This window comes from Schistocerca piceifrons, chromosome 2 (genome assembly GCF_021461385.2).
Source record: "Schistocerca piceifrons isolate TAMUIC-IGC-003096 chromosome 2, iqSchPice1.1, whole genome shotgun sequence".
NCBI classification, from domain to species: Eukaryota; Metazoa; Arthropoda; class Insecta; order Orthoptera; family Acrididae; genus Schistocerca; species Schistocerca piceifrons.
The window spans coordinates 198443576-198467634 of record NC_060139.1 but is presented as its reverse complement, the minus strand read 5'-3'; the positions used below and the strand labels follow the sequence as shown (position 1 = coordinate 198467634).

The following is a 24059-nucleotide window of genomic DNA, read 5'->3' as shown; positions in this document are numbered from 1 at the left end:
TACACGCAAGTATGCAAGCACATGCTTACGCACACACATGCACCCCCCCCCCCCCCCCCCCCCACACACACACACACACACACACACACACACACAAATTCTTATATGGAGTAGAAAACCAGAATTATTGTTTTAAGACAAGGGTGTTGTCTTTATTTACGAGATTTACACCTCCTGAGAGTACATCATATGCCCAATTATCCATGTGGAACTATCTGGCTTACAGATTATTCATGCACTTTAAAAAAAAAAAAAAAAAAAAGGCAGCACAAGCATCATGAACGCAGGGACTGACAGTGAAGGTTGCCAGATGCTAGGGGTAGCAGCGGATGCTAAGACAGACCAGCAATGGAAGACAACTGTGTCGAGCCATGCCTGAGCACATGCAGGCATCAGCAGCTGATGCTGCTGCTACTACCCATCCATTAGACATTGTCTAAACTACACGTTTAAAAAAATATCTCAGCTATTCATATTTTTCGATTATGCACATATCTTCTCTCCCACATTACCCTGCATAATCAGGAGTATACTGTATATCCTGATCATTCAATCTGTCTCTTTGCAAATTCAATGAAGTTTTGACTGCATATTTATTTTTATATTATGAAGAACATAGTCAATTAGAACATCTGTATTTAATTATACAATAAATGTTGTAGGAAAGCTCTTGTAGAATGTTAACATTTTTGGATTAAAGAGACCACTCACCAATAAGCAGACACATTCAGTAGTCAATAGGCACACGCAAAAGAAAGAAAACTTGCTACTTTTCAGAGTTATCCTTAAACGAGCTATAATAAAATAAATACTTCTTCAGGGACCCACATCTACTGAGTATGTGACTGGCGACCACAGGGTCCCAAGCTCAGCCTGGTATGGCTCCCACTTACTTATACCAGGCTCCTCTCTTTTTATCTTTTCTATCTGGACGTCCTCAGCCTCCACTTGTTCTTTCCTGACCCCGATGCCCTTAGGTCTCAAAGGCTAGGGTGTCTTTCATGTTCCTACCTCTACTTCTCAGACTGGATGGTTAATGACTTGGAAGATGGAAGGGCATAATCTGTAATGCCTCAACAATGGAAAGGGCAGATGAACTATCTTTTCACCAAAATAGAAGTTCTACATGGCAACTACAGCAGAGATGGAGATCACTGGTATCGTGCAGTTGCAAGATAACTAAAATTTCAAAAAGAAGGTAGCATCTGTTCTCCAGTGGAGTGGCTGCAAAAGGCATCCATTCTACACGTCAGGAGTGGCTTCATGCTGGCGGCAGCTTCTAAAATGCTTGGCAACAGGTTTTGTGACAAGCTGGCTGTAAAACCACTATCACATCTTTATGGAAATGCTGGCCCAAGGATTTGGTACCATGGTTAGGGTGTCCCTCAAAAGCAACACCTGTTGGCAGGGCCCAGTTAGCATGGTAAGTACGTGAGGGTTACCGTCACATGGGCAGTGACAGCTAGACAAGAGAGGCCACACATTCTCTCTCACATCACTGAATGTTGTGACAATGACTGGCCAATGCAACAAACTAGCTAAGGCACTGGAAAAGAGGCATATCGATATTTGTGCAGTTCAAGAAACAAAGTGGAGTGGGCAAAATTCATATGAGACTGGTTGTGGTTACAAACTGATATACAACGAACACACAGAACAACCAAGACGTTAGCATTTTCATATCAGCAAAATTCAGTGGTTCTGTCTCTGAGTTGTGGTGTTATGATGATCACCTTATGAAAATTGTCTACATTGCAGACAGATGAAAAGTCCACTTCTTCAGTGCCTATGTCCCAAAACCGGCCTGAATGCAGAAACCGAAGATGTCTTTGGGACAGTACTTTATGAGAAGCTGGCTGAAGTCCTAGCACAAGACTACCTCATCATTGCTGAAGACCTGAATGGATATGTCAGGCAAAGGAAAGAAGATGATGATGATGATGCCCATGCTGAACATGGATATGGAGAGAAGAATGATGGTGGACAGCAAATCCTTGATTGTCCAGAAACTCATGACCTGGTCACCATGAACACTTGGTTCAAAAAACACGAAACTCACCTAATCAAGTACTACAGTGGATCAAATGCAAGTCAGACTGACTATGCCGGTGTAAGATGTCAGTATCTCAAAGTTGTTCCATATGAAACTGTTGCAATGTAACACTGCCAGTCATCCGTAAGCTTGGAATAAAACCACCAAGACCTGGGTACTCTGCCAGAAATGGACCATTAAGAATCACATGGTGGCACTTCAGGGAGAAAGAGGCTGACATTATGACAGAAATTACAGTGCCACCAATTACCACAGCAGAAGATAGCTGGACTAAATTGAAGATTTCTGTTCATCAAGCTGCATGCTTTATTCTCAGAAAAACGAAACCGGGATGATGAAGGGATCACAAAGACATGTGGCCTTGGAATAATGATGTTAAGGATGCAATACACAAGAAGAAAAAGTTGTACCATGAGTTTCTAGCAGACAAAACACTATCCTGTTGGAATACTTTCAAATAAACCCATAGAGAGGTGAAGATCACTGCAATCGCAAAAGCAAATGAGTACTCAGATCTCTACACAAAACTAGATACACACAAAGGAGAATGCCACATTTATTTACTTTAGTGGCATCAAAAATGAAACGGGTGAGCTCTTGGTCAACAGGAAGAAAGCAAACGAATGCTGGCGGGACTACTTTGAGAGAATTTATACCAAGGAATTTCCCCATCCACCAACACCAACCATGTCACCTGTTGAAGGACCAATTAAGGAAATTACCGTAACATTGCTGAAGTTGAGGCTGTTGCAAAGGAGATGAACAGAGGGAAAGCCACTGGCCTCGATAACTTCGCAGGATAGTTATGGTGTTCTTAACAGTCAAATGTGGCACGCTGACTAATGGATCTTTTCAACCATATTGTCAAAGAAGCTAGGATAACAATAGACTGGCTGCAGAGCATCTTCATAAGGAAAGGAAGTCCTGCTGAGTGTTCTAATTACCACCCAATCAGATTACTGAGCCACGCAGTGAAGATCTTTGAACATATTTTTGACAAAAGGACATGTGAAATAGCTCAAATCAGTAGGAACCAAGCTGGAATTGTGAAAAATTGTGGCGCAACTGACACAATGCATGCTACATGGGTGCTTATTGAAAAATATCACAAAAAGAACAAGGTATTGCACCTTGTATTTCGAGATCTTGAGAAGGCTTTCGATAAGGTACCACATCATCTAATTTGATTAGCACTTTGAGACCACAGTGTTTCGAAGTACCTTGCTGACTGGGCACGGGTATGTCCAAGTGGCAGCAGGGGCATCAAACAACTTTTGCATCACAGTACGAGTCCACCAAGGCTTGGTCTTATCACCATTCTAGTGATGGATACTGTCACTTCAGACCTACACATGTCACTCCCATGAACACTTCTCTGTGCTGAAGATGTCATGTTAGCTGCAGAGAATAAGTTTTATCTCCAACACCAAACACAAGAGTGGAATGACCAACTCGTGCGATATAGTCTGCAACTCAACACAAAGAAAACTGATTACATGACATCAGATCGATGAGAAATTCGGCACTGATGGAGAAAACCTATCAAGAGAAGAAAAATTTAAGTATCTCGGTTCTACAATCTCCAGCAATGGCCACCTTACAGATGATATCAGCACAAGTTCACCGGCAGTCTGGATAAAGCAGTGAACGACATCAGGCATCACCTGTGATCATTGGGTTAAGGATCATCTGAAGTCGAAGATCTACTGGACTCTCACCCATCCTGTTGCTCTCAGTAGCACCATGTGTTGGTCAGCTGCAAAAGAGGTAGAACGACGATTGGGGGTCATGGAGACTATGATGATCATATGGACAGGTGGCATCACTCAGCTGGATCACTTCCCAAGTGACACTATCAAGGAACATTTTGGGGTTACACCAATCCAGAAGAAGATGTGAGAAAGCAATCAGCAGTTGTTTGGATGTGCTGCATGCAAAGCATGATACCGTTGAAAAGGCAGCATACACAGTGGAAGTCAGGGGTAAGAGACCCGAGGGATGACCTAGACAATGATGGGCCAACACCCTGCATAATGACCTGAGGGCTGTAAATTTTCATCCCGATATAGGCCACAATCAAACAAAATGGAGACAGCGAGTCCACTCAGCACACCCTATTGCCAGGTGGGACAAATGTTAAAGAAGAAGAAGAAGAAGAAGAGCTAGAACACACACACACACACACACACACACACACACACACAGTGCCCCTACATGTTGCAGCTGAATTAAAGGTGTCAATGCTATTTTTTGGCAGGCTGACTGGTAGTGTGGGTAGGGGGAGACAGAGATGGAGGGGAATGGGGAATGGGAGCATGAGGGTTAAGGGGAGAGGTGGGAGGAGGGGGAGGGGAATGGGGAGAAGAGGGGGAGGGGAGGAGAGGGGACAGCAAGGGAGAAGAGAGGAAGAGGGAGAACAGGGGAAGAGGGGTGAGGGTGAGGGAGAGGGAAGATGGGGAGGGGAGAGGGGAGGGGACAGGGGAGAGGGAGATGGAGGGGGAGGAGGGGAGAGGGATAGGGTGTGGGTGGCCAGTGGCTTGGAGAGAAGTACCTGATTTGCTGACCAGGAATGCAGGAGGGAGGGTGACAGGTATAGGAAATGAAATGTGTGTGTGGCTAGGGCCTCCCTTTGAGTACACCATTACTCTAGTGCAAGTCTTTTTAGTTGGCACCACTTCGGCCACTTGTGTGTCAATGAGGATAAAATGATAATGAAGACAATGCAACACCCAGTCCCCCTGCAGAAAAAAATCTCCGACCCTGCCACACCCACTCCCCTCTGTGGCATTTTGTCGCATGGACCACTTAGCTATGGAGATGTATAGTAGGTATCTGGGCTGGTAAGATTGTTGTGGGCAGTGGGAAATGGCACACACTGAAGGGTGATGAGGGGAAGTGAAATGGGAGGTGGTGACAGGATGGATGAAGGGGAAGTCACTGGGTGAAGGATGCAGGTTACCTGAGATAGAGGCCAGGACAGTTATGGGAACAGAGTGTGTGATGTAAAGATAACTCCCAACTTCATAGTTCAGAGAAGCTGGTGGGGGAGAGAAGGATCCATATGGCTCTGGTTGTGAAGGAGACACTGTCATTGAGCATGCTGTGCCCAGCTGCATGTTGTGCCCCCAGATGGTCAACTTTGTTCTTGAGAATGGTTTGGCAGTGGCCATTCATCTTGGCGGACAGCTGGTTGTTAGTCGTACTAACATAAAAAGCTGTGCAGTGTTTGCAGCAAAATTGGTATAGGCCATGGTTGCTTTCACAGGTGGCCCAGCCTCTAAAGGGGTCAGATAAGTCTGTGACGGGATCCCCCCCCCCCCCAAAAAACACCACCACCACCACCTTCTCTGAGCTACGGAGATGGGAGTTATCCTTACAAGACACATTCCATTCCAGTTATTATTCTGGCCTAAATCTCAGGTAAAGTACTGTCCGCACACCCTCTACTCAACAGTTTACCTTTCTTCCATCCTGTCATCCCCTCCCAACTCACGTTACCATGTTTCCTTCAGCATATGCCGCTTCCCACCAGTTGCTACAGTCCTCCCAATCCATATACCTGACACCCCTCCCTCCTGCTTTTCTGACCAGCAAACCAGCCACTACCCTCCGAGCTGCTAGCCACCCACCTCCAGTCCCTCTCCCTGCCTCCCTCTCCCTCGCTACCCACCCCACTGACACTACCATCACCCCAAACAGTCTAACTGATAAAAAATAGCTTTGACACTTTTAGTTCATCTAGTGCCGTGTGTGTGTGTGTGTGTGTGTGTGTGTGTGTGTGTGTGTGTGTGTGTGTGTGTGTGTGTGTGTGTTTTATTCTAGCTCATCAAAGGATAACTCCAAAAGTTAACAAGTTTTCCTTCTTTGGTGTGTGCCTATTGACAACTCAACACTTCTGCTTTAACCATACTACAAAATTTAAATTCTTCCTCATAGTTTTAACAACATGCTCATAAACTACAACAACACTGCCTCTGTGAATACTTCTGTCCTTTTCAAGAAATGCAGTGGTATGACACTATCCAAATTGTGCTCAGAGTGAAGATATTAATTGGAAACTTCATTAAAAAAAAAAAAAAAAAAAAAAAAAAAAAAAAAAAAAAAAACACCACTGATGCCGCAAATAGACGTTCACCATTGCACCTTCTCAGACAGTAGCCATGGTGGTCCCAAACTCTGGTATTTTAGAAAGTGACAAGTTAGCAGGATTATTCTTGTAAAATGCTAGCCATCACAACACAGTGATTACACAAGAGTGACCTTTTGTGACCTGAAAAATGGAGGCCACATTCATATCCAAAGGTTGAAAAGTACAATGTCTATATTTCAGCTTGTAAATGAAGCATAGCACAAATTGTATAAGTCATTCTCATTAGGAGAGTCCAAAGCCGTATCAGGTGAGGAATAATTAAAATATAATAAATGTTTAGCAAAGGCAGGGACACACTAACAAGAATACATTTTAAAAATTAAATAGTGATAACCAGACGTGGCATTAAAAATAGCTTTAACATTAGATTAAGGAAAAGCTACCACCCAAATTAATGACAGTTTCTATGCTTCTAATATCATGATAGCAATTTTGAGAAATGGTTCAAGTCTCGAATACTTACCTCACAACATCCAAAGCACGAAACAAATGGACATAGCTGATGTCAAATGCGTGAGTTGGGTGATAAACCACAAGAATATGAGACACAGCAAAAAGAAAAAGCAACGCTCTAGCATAATGATATTTCAGTTCAGCCCACACTGAAAGATAACCCTGTTAAAAAAAGAAATAGTTGTTAGGTGCACTTATTACCCAACCATACACACGAAAGAGCTGTGTATTAATTACATACCTTTTGTTCCATATCTCTTGAGAAAGTATCATACATTTTAACCAAAGAATGAACATCAAAGACTCCTCGTAAGTGAAGATATACAACTCTCTGATTTGTGTCATAATAGCCCTCAATATCACACTGTAATATTTTTAAAAAACATAATGTTCACAGAATATAAATAATAATGATAAAAATAAATACAAAGATTGATAAGTTATTACTGACAGTAAAAAATTGCAGTGACAAAACTATGACATTTACTGTACAGGTGACGTTTTTATAGCCTTTCTGAGCAGTGTGTGTTTATTAAGAATCTATATTATGAAAAGGACAGATTGCTACTCACCATATAGTGGAGATATTGAGTCACCGATAGGCACAATAAAAATACTGCTAAACACGTACATTTTTGGCCATAAGCCCTTCTTCTAAAGTACACAGCTTACACACAACATAGATGCAAGCACAACTCACACACATATGACCACTGCCTCTGGCTGCCAAGGCCAGATTGTGAGTAACTGTGCATGATGGGAGAAGCAACATGGGTGCTGGGGGTAAGGAGGAGGCTGAGTTGGGTAGGGGGAAGGATAGCATGGTACCAGTGTGGGACGGTTAAGTGTTGCTTGTGGGGGCATACGGGGATGATGTATAGAGAGGAGAGGTTAGGGCAGCTCGGTGTGGTCAGGACGTTAGATGGCTGCCAGAGAGGGGGCGTGGTGGGGGGGGGGGGGGGGGGAGGTGCTGGAAAAGATGACAAATAAAATGACTGTGGACTGCGGGTGCATTGATGGAATAGAATGATTTGTAATGCTGGAATGGGAAAAGGGAAGGGAATGATGCGTGAAGGATAATGACTAACAAAGGATGAGGACAGGGGGCTTACAGGATTGTAGGATATACTGCAGGGAGATTTCCCGCCTGTAAAGTTCAGAAAAGCTGGTGTTGGTATGAAGGATCCAGATGGCACAGGCTGTGAAGCAGTCCATGAAGTGAAGAATGTTGAGTTGGACAGCATGCTCAGAAGCTGGGTTGTCCAGCTGTTTCTTGGGCACAGTTTGTTGCTAATCAGTCATATGGACAGACAGTTTGTGCCTTCTAATGCCCATGTAAAATGCACCACAGTGGTTGCGGCTTAGCTTGTAGACCACATGGCTTTTTTCACAGGTAGCTGTGCCTTTGATTCTTGTAACCAGAATGGAGTGGATGATGGTGGGAGGATGTATGGAGCAATTCTTGCATCTAGGTCTATTACAGGCTTATGAGCCTTCAGGCAAAGGTTTGGGAGCACAGTTAACAGGGATGGACGGGGATATTCTTTGGTTTCAGTGGGGGCAGAATACCACTGTGAGAGAGGTGGGAAGGGTAGTGGGTGGGACATTCCTCATTTCAGGACACGGTAAGAGGTAGTCAAAACCCTGGCAGAGAATGTGATTCAGTTGCTACTGTCCTCAGTGGTACTGAGTCAAGAGATGGATGCTCTTCTGCAGTTGGACAGTGGGACTTTGGGAGGTGGTGGGGGACTGGAGAGATAAGGCACGGATCTGTTCTGTGCAAGTTTGGTAGGGTAATTTCAGTCTGTGGAGGCTTCAGTGACACCAGTGAGACTCTTGGTACACTTTGAGAGGGACTGTTCATCACTACAGTTGCAATGGCCACTTGTGGCCAGGCTGTATGGATGGGACTTCTTGGTATGAAATAGGTCAAGGCAGTTGAAATGGAGGTGTTGTTGGTAATTGATAGGTTTGATATGGATTGAGGTACTGATGTGGAGGTGGAGGTCAACAACTAGGAAGGTGGTCTGTTGGGTTGAGGGGACCAGCTGAAGCAAAAGCAGGAGAAGGTGCTAAAAGTTTTGGAGGAATAAAACACAGTCGAGAACCTTTCCTCCAAAAGCTGTAGTCTCACTGAAGTATCAATTCTTTACAAGGGCCCTACCTTTTGCCCCACTCCCAAATTCAATTGTGCTGGACTTGTTAACGACCTTCTCTCAGCCATTGCTGTGAAAACACTTTTTCGCCATCAACTCTACCAATCAGTTTCAACCCAAAACCAATGTTGACTCTGCCTGACTTAGTTCACTCCTCTGTCCAACCATGATCTGCCTCCACCCTAAAATCTCCCGCTGTTAACTTCCCAGTATTTCTTAACCATGAACCTTGCCTCACCATCATTCCCCAAATCCCTCATCATGAAAACTAAACTTACATCCACAGGAAGAACCACGGTTCACCACTTAAAACTGATTCTGACCTTATAATTCTACTTGCTGGCAAAGGTTCTACCACTATGGTTCTGAACCACAAGTATTACCTGGCAGAAGGACTACACCAGCTGTCAGATTTGTCCTGCCACACTGTATCCCTATTCCAGAAATCCAGCAGGATCTCCACTCTCTTCAAATCCTTAGGTCTATCCAAGAATCTCTCCCCAGAGTATACCTCTCTCCTCACCTCTACCACTCCCCACACTCCTACATGCATCCTAATGTTCATAAATCCAACCACCAGGTCATCCACAGTGGCCAGTTTCTGAGCCCCCACTGAGAGTGTCTCTGCCCTCGTAGACCAACACCTTCAGCCTATTACACGCAACCTACCCTGCTATATAAAAGACACCAGCTGTTTCCTCCACCAACTCTTCAATGTTCCTCGTCCTTTATCACACAGTGCCCTGCTCATCACTAATGACTCCACCCCCCTTTACACTGGCCTTGTCGCTACTGAACACTACCTGGACAACCCAGCTGCTGAGCTTGCCGTCCAACACAACATTCTTCACTTCAAGGACTGCTTCACAGCCTGTGCCACCAGGATCCTTCCTACCAACACCAGATTTTCTGAACTTTGCAGGCAGGAAATCTCCCTGAAGTATATCCTACATTCCTGTAAGCCCCATGGCCTCAACCTTTGTTAGTCACTGTCCTTCACTCACCACTCCCTTCCCTTTTCCCATTCCAGCACTACACATCCTTCTATTCTACCACTGCACCCCCCCCCCCCCCCACACACACACACACACACATACACACACAAAATAGAAACATTCCACATGGGAAAAATATATTAAAAAAAGGTGCTGTGACTTACCAAACTGGAAAGCACTGGTAGATAGACACAATAATAAACACACAAACACACACAAAAATATCAAGCTTTCGCAACCCACAGTTGCTTCATCAGGAAAGAGGGAAGGAGAGGGAAAGACGAAAGGATGTGGGTTTTAAGAAAGAGGGTAAGGAGTCATTCCAATCCCGGGAGCGGAAAGACTTACATTAGGGGGAAAAAGGGACAGGTATACACTCGTGTACACATACACATATCTATCTGCACATATACAGACACAAGCCGACATGTAAAGGCAAAGAGTTTGGGCAGAGATGTCAGTCAAGGCGGAAGTACAGAGGCAAAGATGTTGTTGAGTGACAAGTGATGTACGAGGGGCGGCAACTTGAAATTAGCGGAATGGATGAAATAATTGGTGGCAAAGAAGTGTTTCCACTGAAGGGATCAGGAGAACGAGAGTAGGTGTTTGACAAGTCAAACATGGTTAAATGTGAGTGTAGGGCTGAAAGTGAGGCCTTTGGATAGGACTGAAATTCTGTGGGGCAGAAGATTTAGGTGGAAATCTTAACAACAGTGTTCCAGGATTGTTTCAGCTCTGGATGCGGTGGAGTGTTAGTAGGAAGTTTTGGAGGATGTGGCACATCAAAAAGTCAGCCAGGTAGTGTCTTGGTGTTATGAGGGATTGACGATGAGGAACACTGGGGGTAGGAGAGGGGTTGGATAGTAATGGTCTGAGACCACAGTGGGATGTCAGCAGGTTGGATAACTTTTGGAGGTGGTGTCTTGAATGCTCTTCCATGTGCTGGAGAGCAAGGGATTCTATTTCAGAGATGTGACGTATGTAGTAGGTATTGCACAGTAGCAATAATATCTTGTGGTGGGAGCGGAGGTGTTTCTGGGATGCCTGTGACATGGAGATGTGATTTTGCAGTACCAGCTTTGTGAGAGGCAGGGACTGACAGAATCTGAAAAGGTGAGGGTCATTGTGAAAGGAGGGGTGGGATCCAGAGGAATTTTTATTGTTAGGAAGGAACAGGAAATATGCACTAATACATGAAAATAGGCAAAAATATGTGCAAACAAATATGTAAAAAAATGTAAAAAAATGTGGGAAAAAAGGACAGAATGGATGAGATATGGGAATACGCATGCATTGGGATATGGGAAGAGAGGCAGGGGGGGGGGGGGGGGGAGAGGTGATTGGTTAGATAAGAAGTCTGGGGCAAATATGAGGGCTATTCATAGAAAGTAGGGAACGTTTTGGCATAAAAAAAAGCTAAGTACAAGAAATACATTTTATTATATACATCTGAAAGTGTGTTGACATACTACTTTTCCACATAGTCACCAAACACATTGAGGCACTTATCATAGTGGTGGACAAGATTTGAAATACCTTCGTCATAAAATTCTGCCACCTGAGATTTCAGCCAGTGAGTCACGCCCACCTGGAGTTCCATGTCATCATCAAAGTGCTGCATTGCAAGCCAGTTCTTCATCTTGGGAAACAAGTGGAAGTCACTTGGTACAAGATCGGGGCTGTAGGGCTAATGAGGGAAAATTTCCCATTTGAATGAATTAAGGGGTTCTTTAGTGCGGTTTGCCATGTGAGGTTGGGCATTGTCGAGCAAAAACAAAATTTTGGACATCAACTTTCCTTGGCACTTATTTTGAACTGCTCTTCTAAGGCTGTGCAAAGTTTGACAGTACTGGGCAGAATTTATGGTTGCTCCATGTTCAAGATAATATATTAAGAAGCACACCTTGCCTATCCCAATACAGTGTTGCTATCAACTTCTTGATGACAAGGTTTGCAAACATTTTCTTGGTTTTTGAGGGGAACTTGTGTGCCCCCACACCATGGACTGTAATTTTGTCTTGCAATCGACATGTTTCACCCAAGTCTCGTCACCGGTTATGATTCAATCCAGTAATGAATCACCATGTTTGTGGCAGGCCTCCAGAAATGGCAACGTTGCCCCCATTCATTGTTCTTTATGGTGCCCTGTAAGCATTTTGGGCACCCATTGTGCACAAAATGTGTGGTAGCCTAGCTTTTCAGTGACAATTTCAAACAACAAAGTCCATGAAACTTGTGGAAAAGAAAGAGAAAGATCCATTATTGTGAAGCGATGTTTTTCCCGAATCGTTTCATCAGCTGTAGCGACAAGATCATCAGTCACAATGCTCGGGCGTCCACTCTTCTCTTCATCATGAACATTGGTTCAGCCATTTTTAAACCAAATGCACCATTTATGGATGGAAAATTCACTCATTACATTGTTTCCATACACTTCACACAGTTTGTGATAAATTTCTATAGGTTTTGGGTTTTTTGCCAACAGAAACTGTATCACAGACTGCACCTCACAACTGGCAGGATTTTTGATTGCAGCGCACATTTCAAATTCGAATATCGAAAAAACCAGACGTGCAGAGACTTTCCCGCTGTCATGGATGGATGCCGACTGGGCTGCCGAGCACGCACATACCAAAATATACAGGATGGGCGTGTGCCTAGCAGCGTCAGACGGAAACGTTCCCTACTTTCTGAATAGCCCCACTGTGACAGTTCCAATTTTGTTTTAATCCCATACCCCAGTGTATTTTTCATAATGAATAACCAGAATTGAAACCTGCCAAAAGAATTCCACTTCTGCAGCTCGATATTCTGAGAAATTTGAAAACAATTTGCAGCACATAGTGTACCGTCCCTTAGTTCCTATCTCCAATTAGAGTGCTTACATTTTCATCTCAAATTTCTTTTGTATGTTAAGACATAATCCATTTTTATCATCCGCCACAACAGCAATGGACACGACAGGTTGGCTACACTATATGACGTGGAAGTTACAACCTTTAAACTAAAGGCTTTTTAATATTTCACTGTGCTTGATGAACCTGAGTGATTTATAGGGCAAAATTTAGTACATGATCAGAAACAATACTCTATTGGGATCAGGAGTACTACTATTATATTTTATGCTAGGAAAACAGGTAAATATTGTGGAGGAAAATTATCATATAATCACTGCGGTCTACAAAACTATATCAAACTGTCTGCATGATGATCATAAAATATACTGTGATGATGCCTGAAATCACTCTCTGGGTTTACATGTTTGTAATTACAGCAATAACAAGAGTCATAACCACACTAACACTTGTATCTCAAGAGAATAACTATTGCTTTTTATTTTAAGCATTATAACATTATGAGCATTATAACATTACATGTGAACACTTACCAAATTATTCTTGTCAACATCAGGATCCTCAAGCAATGACTTGTGAAAAATTTGTTTACCTAATATCTCATCAATTAGACCTGCTTTGCAGCCACGAGCAGAGATTGGGGATTTACCAAAAAATGACACTACAGCAACTTTCTTATCATTCAGTAGTATTTGTCTGAAATAAACACATTGCATCGGTGTAAATAAGAAACAGTCTTTTCTGTCAAATGTTTAGTTTCTAATATAAGGTGCTATATAAACATGCACGCATAACTCTTGGTTGTACAGTATGTCATATGGCAGCTCATCTCTATCAGATGTAGATTTATCTTCTCCAGATGGTGCTATCACTATTTATGGCATCCCCAACCTCGACAATGACATATTAATATCATTCCCTTTCTGACTGGTAGTCTGAGATGCCATTGATAAGGAATGAGTGATAATGGAACTTAAAGTAATGAAGCCACACAATCATTTTCATTTTCTTACACACACACACACACACACACACACACACACACACACACACACACACACACACTTAAGACAACCATGTAGGGCTATATCAGGATGAGTTCTGTCAGGAGGGAGAAGAAATAAAATCTTTGAGGTTTCATGATGACATTGTAATTCTGTCGGAGACGCAAAGGACCTGGAAGAGCAGTTGAACAGAATGTACAGTGTCTTCAAAGAAGGATATAAGATGAACATCAACAAAAACAAAACAAGGATAATGGAATGTGGTCACATTAAATCAGGTGATGCTGAGGGAATTAGATTAGGAAATGAGACACTTAAAGTAGTAGACGAATTTTGATATTTGGGGAGCAAAATAACTGATGATGGTCGAAGTACAGAGGATATAAAATGTAGAATGGCAATGGCAAAAAAAGTGTTTCTAAAGAAGAGAAATTTGTTAGCAGCAAGTATAGATTTAAGTGTCAGGAAGTCCTTTCTGAAAGATTTTGTATGGATTATAGCCATGTATGGAAGTGAAACATAGATATAAATAGTTTAGACAAGAAGAGAATAGAAGCTTTCAAAATGTGGTGCTACAGAAGAATGCTGAAGATTATATGGGTAGATCACGTACCTAATGAGGAAGTACTGAACAGAATTGGGGAGAAGAGGAATTTGTGGCATAGACTAGATCCAACATCATACCACACTGGCTAACAGCATTGTCTGCTGTATTCCTTGGGCATGACACAGCAAGTCAGCAGCATTTCTACATTACACACAATTCCATGATTCACTGTAAACTCTTAGAATCCACGCTTCCACAGTCACTTGCACCAACACAGAATAGATTCTTGAAAAACCATTTTGCTCAGTGGTCACTGACCTCAATTCTCTCCATCTGAAGAGTATCTCATCTAGTTGGGATGGCATCATGCTACCATGTGGTTGTATGCCTTGTGATGTCTTTCTTGGCCTCCCTGGGTACTGCAGCTGTAGTATGGTCCAAGATGCAATAGGTTGACTGCTTTGTGATCCTGCACCCTTAACACCTAATGGCTATTACCTGCTGCATCTTCGTAGAACATTCAGTCCAACAACATGTGCTCTGGAGTGCCTACACTGCCACAGGTGCAACTATCATTAATTTTTTGCAGGCATGTAGCACACAGACCATGACCAGACAGGTAATGTATCAGTTTACTCAACAGCTGAAGAAATGTCATTTTCAATCTCTCCCTGATGTTAGGAAGAAATTTATATGTCCTCCTGCCTGTGCCTAAAGAGTCCTATTCATTTTGTCACAGTTCCAATTATTATTTGTACTTCCATTTCATTGCCTTTCTTTAACCCTCAACGTGCTCCGCTTTTCCTAATTTACAAGTCCAGTGGGCATAATCCTAGAATTACTAACAATGCGTTATTCAGTGTAGTGCAGTAGGTGTCCACTAATCTTAGTAGCACTCCTTGTTGAACTCTTCTGACTAATAAAGCTGGCTTCAGAAGCTGCAAACTATGATCCCAAATGCTTACGCCATATCCTATGACTGATGCTATGGATTGACAGTATGTTCTGATTATTTTCAAGGGAAGTTGGAATTGCCATTTGTGATGATTAAGATTTTGTTCATCATGTATGTATCTTTTCTGTTTACTTTGCCTATATGATGTGCAAAATTATGACATCCTTCCAGGAAAACCGATAGATATCTTGTTACTGTACTTCTTCTAACAGTTACTATGTTTAATTTTACAATCTGTATAGGTTAATTGTTACCTTTTCAAATGTAATAAAAGTCTTATTAAATCCAAATATGTTAAGCTTTATTTTAAAGCATCTTATGTGGTCTGGCTTTTTTGTCATTTATTGCATTCTTCTGGTTCTTCCACATTTCTCTGTAGGATTTCAGCACACAGCACTTTACTGCGCTAAATATATCTACATTTCTGTGTTGAGAAGAACCACTTTCATCTGATCATTTCATGTGTTTTGGAAATGAGATATGATAGTGGTTCTTCTCAACACAGAAACGTAAATATATTTAATGCAGTAAAAGTGCTGTGTGCTAAAACCCAACACACACTTGTGGACGAACCAGAAGAATGATGTAAACAACAACAAAAGCTGGACCACACAAGATGGTTTAGTATAAAGCAAAATACATTTGGTCTTAATAAGACTTTCATAACAGTTGAAAAGATAATAATTAACCTATACAGACTGTAAAATTAAACACAGTAAACATGGTAATTAACATACACAACATGTACATCTGCACCTGCAGAAAAAAAGAGACCAAAATAACAAAGAAGATAACATGTTCAATTTTAGCTTAGGGTTTCTTGCTAGATTCCCTTTCCGCAGTAGGTAAATGATTTTGTGAGATGCTAGTGACCATCCTTCAAGTTCATGGAGTGCTGCATTACATCTGTCTTCTGTAGTTCTAATAATAATAATAATAATAATAATAATTTGGAAGGAAAAACTGAAAACATCCAAAATATTGAAACTAATACTGGAGGAGCAGAGGAGGATGTCTACAGAAGGCCTTCATCCAAGTGCGTTCCTTATGGAAAAGCAACAAGATTTCTGTGTGAACAAAACTTCCAATAATTGAACAGCAACATAAAATCAGTGTTGCCGTATGGGTGTGAAACCTGGAAGGTGACCTAATAAGTCACTAAGTAAATACAGACTTTTACAAATCAGGATTATGAGAAATTCTGAGAGTATTTTGGCTGAAAATAATATTCTATGAAGAGCTTTGGCACAACCAGCGCAAAAATCAGATAGCAATATAGAGACAAGCCCTGATTGGAATCTTCAGGGCCATCACAGAAGGGGAAGACAAGGATAATGTAGAGAAGGATAATGCAGAGAGAGGCAACAGAAGCATGAAGAATGTGGTGAGAGGTGAAGGCAATGGCACCAAACCTGAGTCCATGAGCAATGCTTCGTTAGAGCCCTTTGTTCCAACAAATGGAACGAAATGATGTAAATCATGGCAGAAAATTGCAACATTTTGGAAATAAAGAAGTAATGATGAAATGTATCAGAACATAGAAAAAAACCAGAGACAATAACGAATAGAAAATTATTATTTTTGAACATATTTACAGAATGGATGATAATCAACTGACTAAGCAGATCTTAAAATATCTTAGAGAAAAGAAATGAACAACCACCTGGATTTATGAGGTTATAAAAGATTGGAAAGGAATAACTCAAAAGAAAAATTTTGGTAAGAGAGATTTTTGGGGAAACTTTTAAAACTGGAAGGATTCCAAGGCAAGAGGGAAAAGAAAACTAGCACAAAGTGGTTTGAAGACAACAAAAAGAAACATAGTGACATAATGAAGGAATACTGGAAGAAAAGGAAAGAACAACAAAGGAAACTGAAACATGGTCCTTAGAAGGCCTTAATCCAAGAATAAGAAGACGAAGAAAATTACAATACAATTATATATAATAATGAATACATAAAATTTAAGAAATGTCACTCTTTCTAATATTTCACTAAGCTATGTTGTGTTCTTACCAAATGTGAGTAACACTGCCTAACAAATAGGTGTGGTAGCAATAAGAAAGGAAGCAATGTGACCAAGAACTTATCTACTCAGAAGAAGAACGAGAAAAAATAGGCTAAGAGTAGCAGATGAGAATGAAGGAGGAAAACAGACATAGAAATGTGTCAGGAAAATAGTAAGTAGGAAAACACTTAAGAAGAGTAGTTTGTTTCACAGTAGTATACCTGAAATGGAAAAGTAGATCAAGAGATATTTAGTGCTATGCAAATGTTGAGCCAAGATGTTGGACACATCCAATTTAGTATTGCAGTTATGAGATGATAAGGGGTATTTGATATGCGATGACAGGTGTTTAAGATGCCAGTGATTAAGAAGCCAATTAAGTACACGGAACACATGAAAATCACAGTATCCATCCAGTCACATCCAGCCTGGCTGATCACAGAAAGGATTGATGTGATCGAACAACCAAATGTTGTACACATATCTTACAGAAGCACTCGCAGCTGGTTTGAGTCTTCTGGAGTTTTCACTGTGTCTTGTTGAACTATGTTACATCAGTTAAGATCTGGCAGAACTTAAGACTGGACTAAATTTTATGTAATTTGGGGGTGCAAATATTTTTATAAATTTTTGGATTGTGTGTATACAGGAGTGAGATTTCCTGCATGCCGCAGCAAGTATATTCTTCCCTATTAAGACATTCTCCAAGATTACATTAAGCTCTTTTAACAGTTTTTGATAAGGTAATTAAATACCATACCAGAGGAACAGTTTCATGAAAATGCCCACTAATCAAGTTTTGGCACAATATGAGAATGATTTGTGACTTCTTAGGGTTTAATTTATGGTCCAGATTGTGATATTAAACAAAGACTGTGATTCCTACTTGTTGCAACAGCAACAACTTTTTAGGGCTGGCATTTAGACATAACTGGATGTCACCAACATATAAGTGGTACCAGACGTTGAAAAATACACTATAGTTGTAATGTTCTTTTATTATCACACAACCAGTTTCAGGCTCTTATACGACCATCTTCAGGGGCCATAACTTGGTGCTGTGACCCCAGAGTGCAGCAGTGGACATGTAGGAGGCGCAGTGTGCTACCTACGAGCAGAGGGCACGGACTCCACCCCAGCGCTCAGGGGTCAGAGCACCAAGTTACGACACCTGAAGATGGGGCGTATAAGAATCCAAACCGGTCATGTGATAATAAAAGAACTTTACAATCGTAGCAGTATTTCCAACCTCTTGTATAATGCTCAGTTGCAGATGTTCCTCCAACAGGATCGTTTTGTATATAAGTGGTAGTTACAAAAATGGAGCACAGATGAAATATCATTGATATACAGCACGAAATGCAATAGACCCGGGTCTACACCCCAGGACTCTCCAGAGAGTACATGTTTCTATGATGACTTCTCCAGCCTACAAGTGACTCATCAAAACACAGTATTGACTGTTTGAGAAATTAAGCTGTTTCATTTTCATAAGATAATACATAAACACTGAAAAGAATTGGAGAAGTACCCAAGAGATATGGTTGGATTGTCGATGTTAATTTTGTACATGTACACACCATCAGCAGGTAGGTACAGGATAAGAGTTACAATTCTCTGTGACAAGTAGAACAGCCATTAGAATGTGTTAGTGTTATGAGTGATATATGTTATATACTGGAACACACACACACACACACACACACACACACACACACACACACACACACACACACACACACAAAAATAAGCCACCATATTGCATTAGTCATTACTTAAAATGTGTTGGTGCATGTCATGAATGTAAATATATGACACAGGACTTTAAAAGCAAACATCCAAATACTAAATGCATACATTTAGTACTTTATACACTTTTCGTACAGTTACAAATAATGGTCCATAACCTATATTACTTGTATAAGTGTGACTGCAGAAAAAATGACGTCTCAAAACAAAAAAGACATATGCATATGGTTGTTTGTGTTTAGTGCTGTTATCAGATCTGGTGAGATATATCAGGATCATGAGCAGCATCAGATGTTGAGTGATTACTGCCCGGACACACATAGGCCATGACCTCATGTGAGATACCATTTTCAGCACCTAACACAGACTGAAAGAGGCCGCAATAGTGAATCTCCATTCGGTCAGCTAGTCAAATCTTGCAATACCCAGATTTGTCAGGCATTTTGATCTGGCCAATGTAGCACTGCATGAGAACATATCTTTGCACTCCCTGTGGCCTGGAAGATTCAGTGGGGAAGAGTGCCATAAAGCCATTGTATCCTCTCCTGTGCAACCAGGCCCCATAACTGTACATTAGTCATCAAGGACCCAATCGAACACATCTGACCACAACAAGGGAGGATCGCCATATTGTGCACCAAGCACATTGTAACACCCTCACATCTGTGTCTACTATCCAAAAATAAATAATGCCTCCCTACAACATTCTGTGTAATCACACACTATTGGTCAGAGACAAGTGGCAGCCAGACTAGAGAATTAATATCCTAAGCATAGACTGATGTAAACACTATATCACAAACAGCTGTGGTTGAATGGCATCACACTGTATTTAGTATGAGTCGCAGCTCTACACTACACAGGATGACCATCGTCAGCGATTATGGTGGTGACCTGGAAAAAGATCCCATTCTTTCAATGTTTGGAGAGGCACAGAGGTGTTACTCCTGGTGTAACAGTTTGGGGAGCCATTTGATATGACTTCTGATCATGGCTGGTTGTGATTGGGGGGAACATTGAAGGCAGAACGATACTTCACGGACATCCTCCATCCCTATGTATTACTTCTCGTAAGAAATTACTGTAGTTCCATTTTTCAACAGGACACTGCTCATCCAAAAATGGCATGTGTCTCTATGAAATGTCTGCATGATGTTGTAGTACTCACATGCCAGCAAGATTCCCAGATCTATCTTTGATAGAACAGAAGTGGGACTAGCTCGGGCATCAACTCCATCCCATCCAAGACATCAAAAACCACTTACAACAGTTGTGGGCCTGGTTGCCTCACGAGAGGATACAATGGCTGCATGACACTCTTCCGCACCGAATCAGTGCCTGCATACAAGATAGAGCAGGTTCAAAGTCATATTGGTAGGCCTCATAGTGCCAAGCTGTTTGTAAATTTGACTCAGTGTTGTTATCACTGAAGTGACATTGTATACCCTTACCACGCATGAAGTTTTATTTCGTTTCAGCTTTCCCTTCTGGGCAACTGCACCTTTTTGGTCACATAGTGTGTATCAAAATCGACAGTATCAAAAACCTTGCTGATATCAAGCAGTGTTAAAATGGTCAGTTCACACTTGTCATTGCATGTTTGATATCAAATTTCGCTCTGATTAATTCAGTTGCTATGCTATGGTGTTTTTGAAATGACAACGGCTGAATGAACAGTTAAGGTCTTGAATCTCATTCAAAAATGTATTAAATCTAAGTCTGAACGAAAATGTAATCACAAATTACAATGTTAATCGTTAATTCATTACAAATTTAAATCTGTTAACTGAAGCATACGCACAAAGGTGATTACGTCGTTTCTACTTCCATTCCTAAGCACTGTTATCATATCTACATAACACATGTTCTTGCTTATAGTCCACAAACAATAAACATTATATTTTCTTTACTCTACATCATTTTGGCATAACTAGCTCAATTCTTCAAAACCATTGTATTTAAACAGGAACATAAAATGTCATGTCTGGTAACTTGTTTAGAACGAAATTTGTTTCAATATGTTATGAAATAAATTCGGAGTCCTGTACTTACTCTTCAGGGGGCGTATATGGTAAATAAAACTTTGCAGTCCCCATTTTTCACAGCTTAATGTTCGTTACACAGAACCTATTTGTTTCTTCTAAACCCTGTCTAAACTTATCAGTACGAATTAGAACGATTCATAATGGAAATCAATGTTGTGCAACGTCTTCACTTATACATATGCTTTTTTACAGAATAACGTAACACTTGCAAACTTTTAGACAATTGTCTTGCTATGCCACACGCTTCTGCTACACATGTAAACATAAACATACAGTATACACACACATCTTTGCCTTGTTGATAGTGAAAGACTTTGAAGTTTCAAGGATCTTATACTAGGCAAAGGTACTGTATATCAGAGTTCAGAGATGTGGTCGAGATCGAAAGAGTTGTTTGGTGTTGTGAGTGTTGTGTTATTTTTGCCGGGAATTAGAGGTATGGCTGGAACGAACGCTTCTAGTGCATATTCTGCCGTTTTTGTTACAACACCAAATGAAGAGGTAGCGAAGAAACTGGCTCACGGACTTGTCAACAAAAGAATGGCAGCATGTGTGAACATTATTCCTAAAATAACCTCTGTGTACTTATGGGAGGGTAAAGTGAATGAAGACAGTGAAGTATTAATGATGATCAAAACGAAAACATCAAGAGTGGAAGACCTAACAAGCTTCGTTAAGGAGAACCATCCGTATGACGTGTGTGAAGTAATAGCGTTACCCATTGAAAAGGGTAACGCTCCCTACTTGGACTGGATAAATGACACTGTGACCGAAAAATAAATGTAATGTCATGTCACCTAAATCATTGGTATTCTTCCTCGTTCTGGCAGTTGTGTTGATCTACTGAAACAGTGGGAAGTGTTGTTGCATTTCATATTGTAACCAATTCTTGATTCGTTGTTACAGTACAGAACAAGTCACATTTTCTTGTATTCCTTATAGTGTTTTGCATATTCTTATTAATAACTATTGTAGCTACGTTTGCTGAAAGTGAAATATATTTAATAAGTGACCTCATGAATGGTTAATGTTTAGACTGCTAAACTCGAGTATTGCCATCACTGTTGTAGGTTCGTAATTGTGTTTGACACCATTTTAAACCTGTGAGACATTATTTGAGTGTATACTGTCATGTAGTAGTCACCCTCCACATAAAGACCTGTCATCGGATTAACAGACACAAATGAAAGCGCTAATTGTTATTGTAAGACATTTAAAGAATGGGTTGAAAATTCTGCATGTGTATACAAAGGAAACAAATTCTAAGGTTCGAGTGGACCTTCCCACTGATGATGAGAATTGTCAGATTTTTAACAAAATAGTGACACATAACAAAGGTTATTTACCATGGGTGCTGATCACCTAGGGGTGGTGTCGACCTCATTGTTAACAAGTTAACGGAAACTTTTTAAAATCTCACCTCCCAAAAGTAAGATAATGTTATGGGGAAATAAAATGCAGATATCACACGACTCATCTTTAGTTGACGAGTCGTGCACATTCACAGCTCTCGTAAAGATAAATGTTTAATTGAGTAATGACAATTAGGCAAAGTTACAATATAATTAAGTAAATTGATACCTATTGTAAGCTATCAATTGAAGGTTTCACATTTCACAGGCGGGAATTTTGGATTAGGATTTGTTTACGTTGTGATATACTTTGTTACGTTATTGTTTTAATAAAGCAAAGTTTATGTTGTTAGTGTATTCTTATACACTATCCATTTGGTTCTCTAGTAAATAGCCGAAACAAAAATTTCCGAAATGAGTGAAAAGTTTATATAGTGTAGGCTCAGTTCTTTGTTTACTTTTGTTTCGTCACGTAAACAATACAGGTTAAATCGTTTTTGTTTCTCCAGAAGTTCTGAATTAGTATCCGAACTTTGGGCCTAAACTTTCTAAGAAATTTGATATATTAATTTAGTAGTCTAGGAAGTTATTCTTGTTTTAACTTAGACTAAAGCTAAAAGTTGTTCGCCACGAGTGAGAAGTGTATGACTTGCCGTAGGATTGATAGTTTTGGGGTGTGGTTTGAAGGTTGTTGCAGTTTCTTTCATGTGGGTGACTGTAGTGACCTGGGCATTGGGGAAATAAACAAGGCTCACTGGTTGTGTAGGATTTTGTAGAGATAGGAAGATAGTGGAACAGGAGGAGAAGATTGCTGCCCTTCAGGCAGAACTAGATAAAGCAAAACAATATCTGGGAAGGTGAAGGGGGGAGAAGGGAAAAGAGAGGTGGGAAGTGACAACAGGTCAAAGAAGAAATAGGAATAGGATGTTCACGGACAGTGTGGTTGTGAATGTGGAAAACACGTTTGATATGTTGTCACTGTTGGAAACTGATGAGCCACAAATAGGTGTAGGAGTAGACAGGACACAACAAACTTCCAAAAAGTGTTTGAGAAGTATGAAGTCAGAAAATGCTGTGGAGAAGAAGGCAGTTTTGTTTGTGTAGTTCACATGGTAGAGGTGTTGGCCAACTATTGCAGGATGAACTAGGGTCAGGTTACCAGGTCACAAATTTTTTTTAAACCTAGTGAATGCCTGGGTCTGGTGATAGAGAATGTAGGTTCACTGTGTAAAGACTTCGCAAAGGAAGACACTGTGGTAATAGTCAGAGGGATGGGCAACAGCATCGATAGGAATCCCAATTATTCAATTGAGAGTGACCTGGTAAAGATAGCTTCAACTACGAGACTTGGACTTGTGTCTGTTCTTAGGTGCCATGGCCGGACTCATTTAAACTATTCTATTAGGAGAGTTTATTTAGAGGTGGAACGGCTGCTTGGCTCAGATATGGGGTCTCATATCAGTGTGGTTCCTGTTGACTCTATCAGCAGGTGGGACTATACTAGGCATGACCTTTACCTCAACAGGAAAGGAAAGGGAAAACTGTCTGGGCTAATAGCAAATAACTTTGGGGGGGGGGGGGGGGGGGGCACTGTCACAATTGTGACTTTTTTTTTTTAAGAGTATGGAGGGCAGAAACAAAAGATGTTCAGAGACGGGCTGAAAATGACATTCACATTGATAAAACAGGCAGCCAGAAAAGCAAATTTTAATGCACACTATTCATGCAAACAGCCTT

General features: G+C 41.0%; 2 protein-coding genes across 4 annotated transcripts in view; one reads left to right on the top strand and one right to left on the bottom strand.

Annotated features, from left to right (window-relative positions):
• LOC124777032 (nonsense-mediated mRNA decay factor SMG8) overlaps positions 1-21239 on the bottom strand; it is a 96776-nt gene extending 75537 nt beyond the window's left edge. For all 3 annotated transcript variants that reach the window (XM_047252291.1, XM_047252293.1, XM_047252292.1), the window contains exons 1-4: positions 20978-21239; positions 13196-13358; positions 6898-7020; positions 6667-6818 (exon numbers count right to left, since the gene is read on the bottom strand). In XM_047252291.1, coding sequence (XP_047108247.1) covers positions 6667-6818; positions 6898-7020; positions 13196-13358; positions 20978-21021 — 482 coding nt within the window. In that variant the 5' untranslated portion in view covers positions 21022-21239. The remainder of the gene's footprint in view (positions 1-6666; positions 6819-6897; positions 7021-13195; positions 13359-20977) is intronic.
• A 100-nt stretch (positions 21240-21339) lies between these two features.
• Positions 21340-21750, top strand: LOC124775248 (protein CutA homolog). The gene has a single exon (XM_047250086.1). It carries the CDS (start codon positions 21340-21342, stop codon positions 21748-21750), a length of 411 nt encoding a protein of 136 aa, XP_047106042.1.
• The last annotated feature ends 2309 nt before the right edge of the window (positions 21751-24059 follow it).

Coding starts and splice junctions, on each gene's coding strand:
- LOC124775248 (XM_047250086.1), top strand. CDS start 21,340: ATGTGGTCGAGATCGAAAGAGTTGTTTGGTGTTGTGAGTGTTGTGTTA.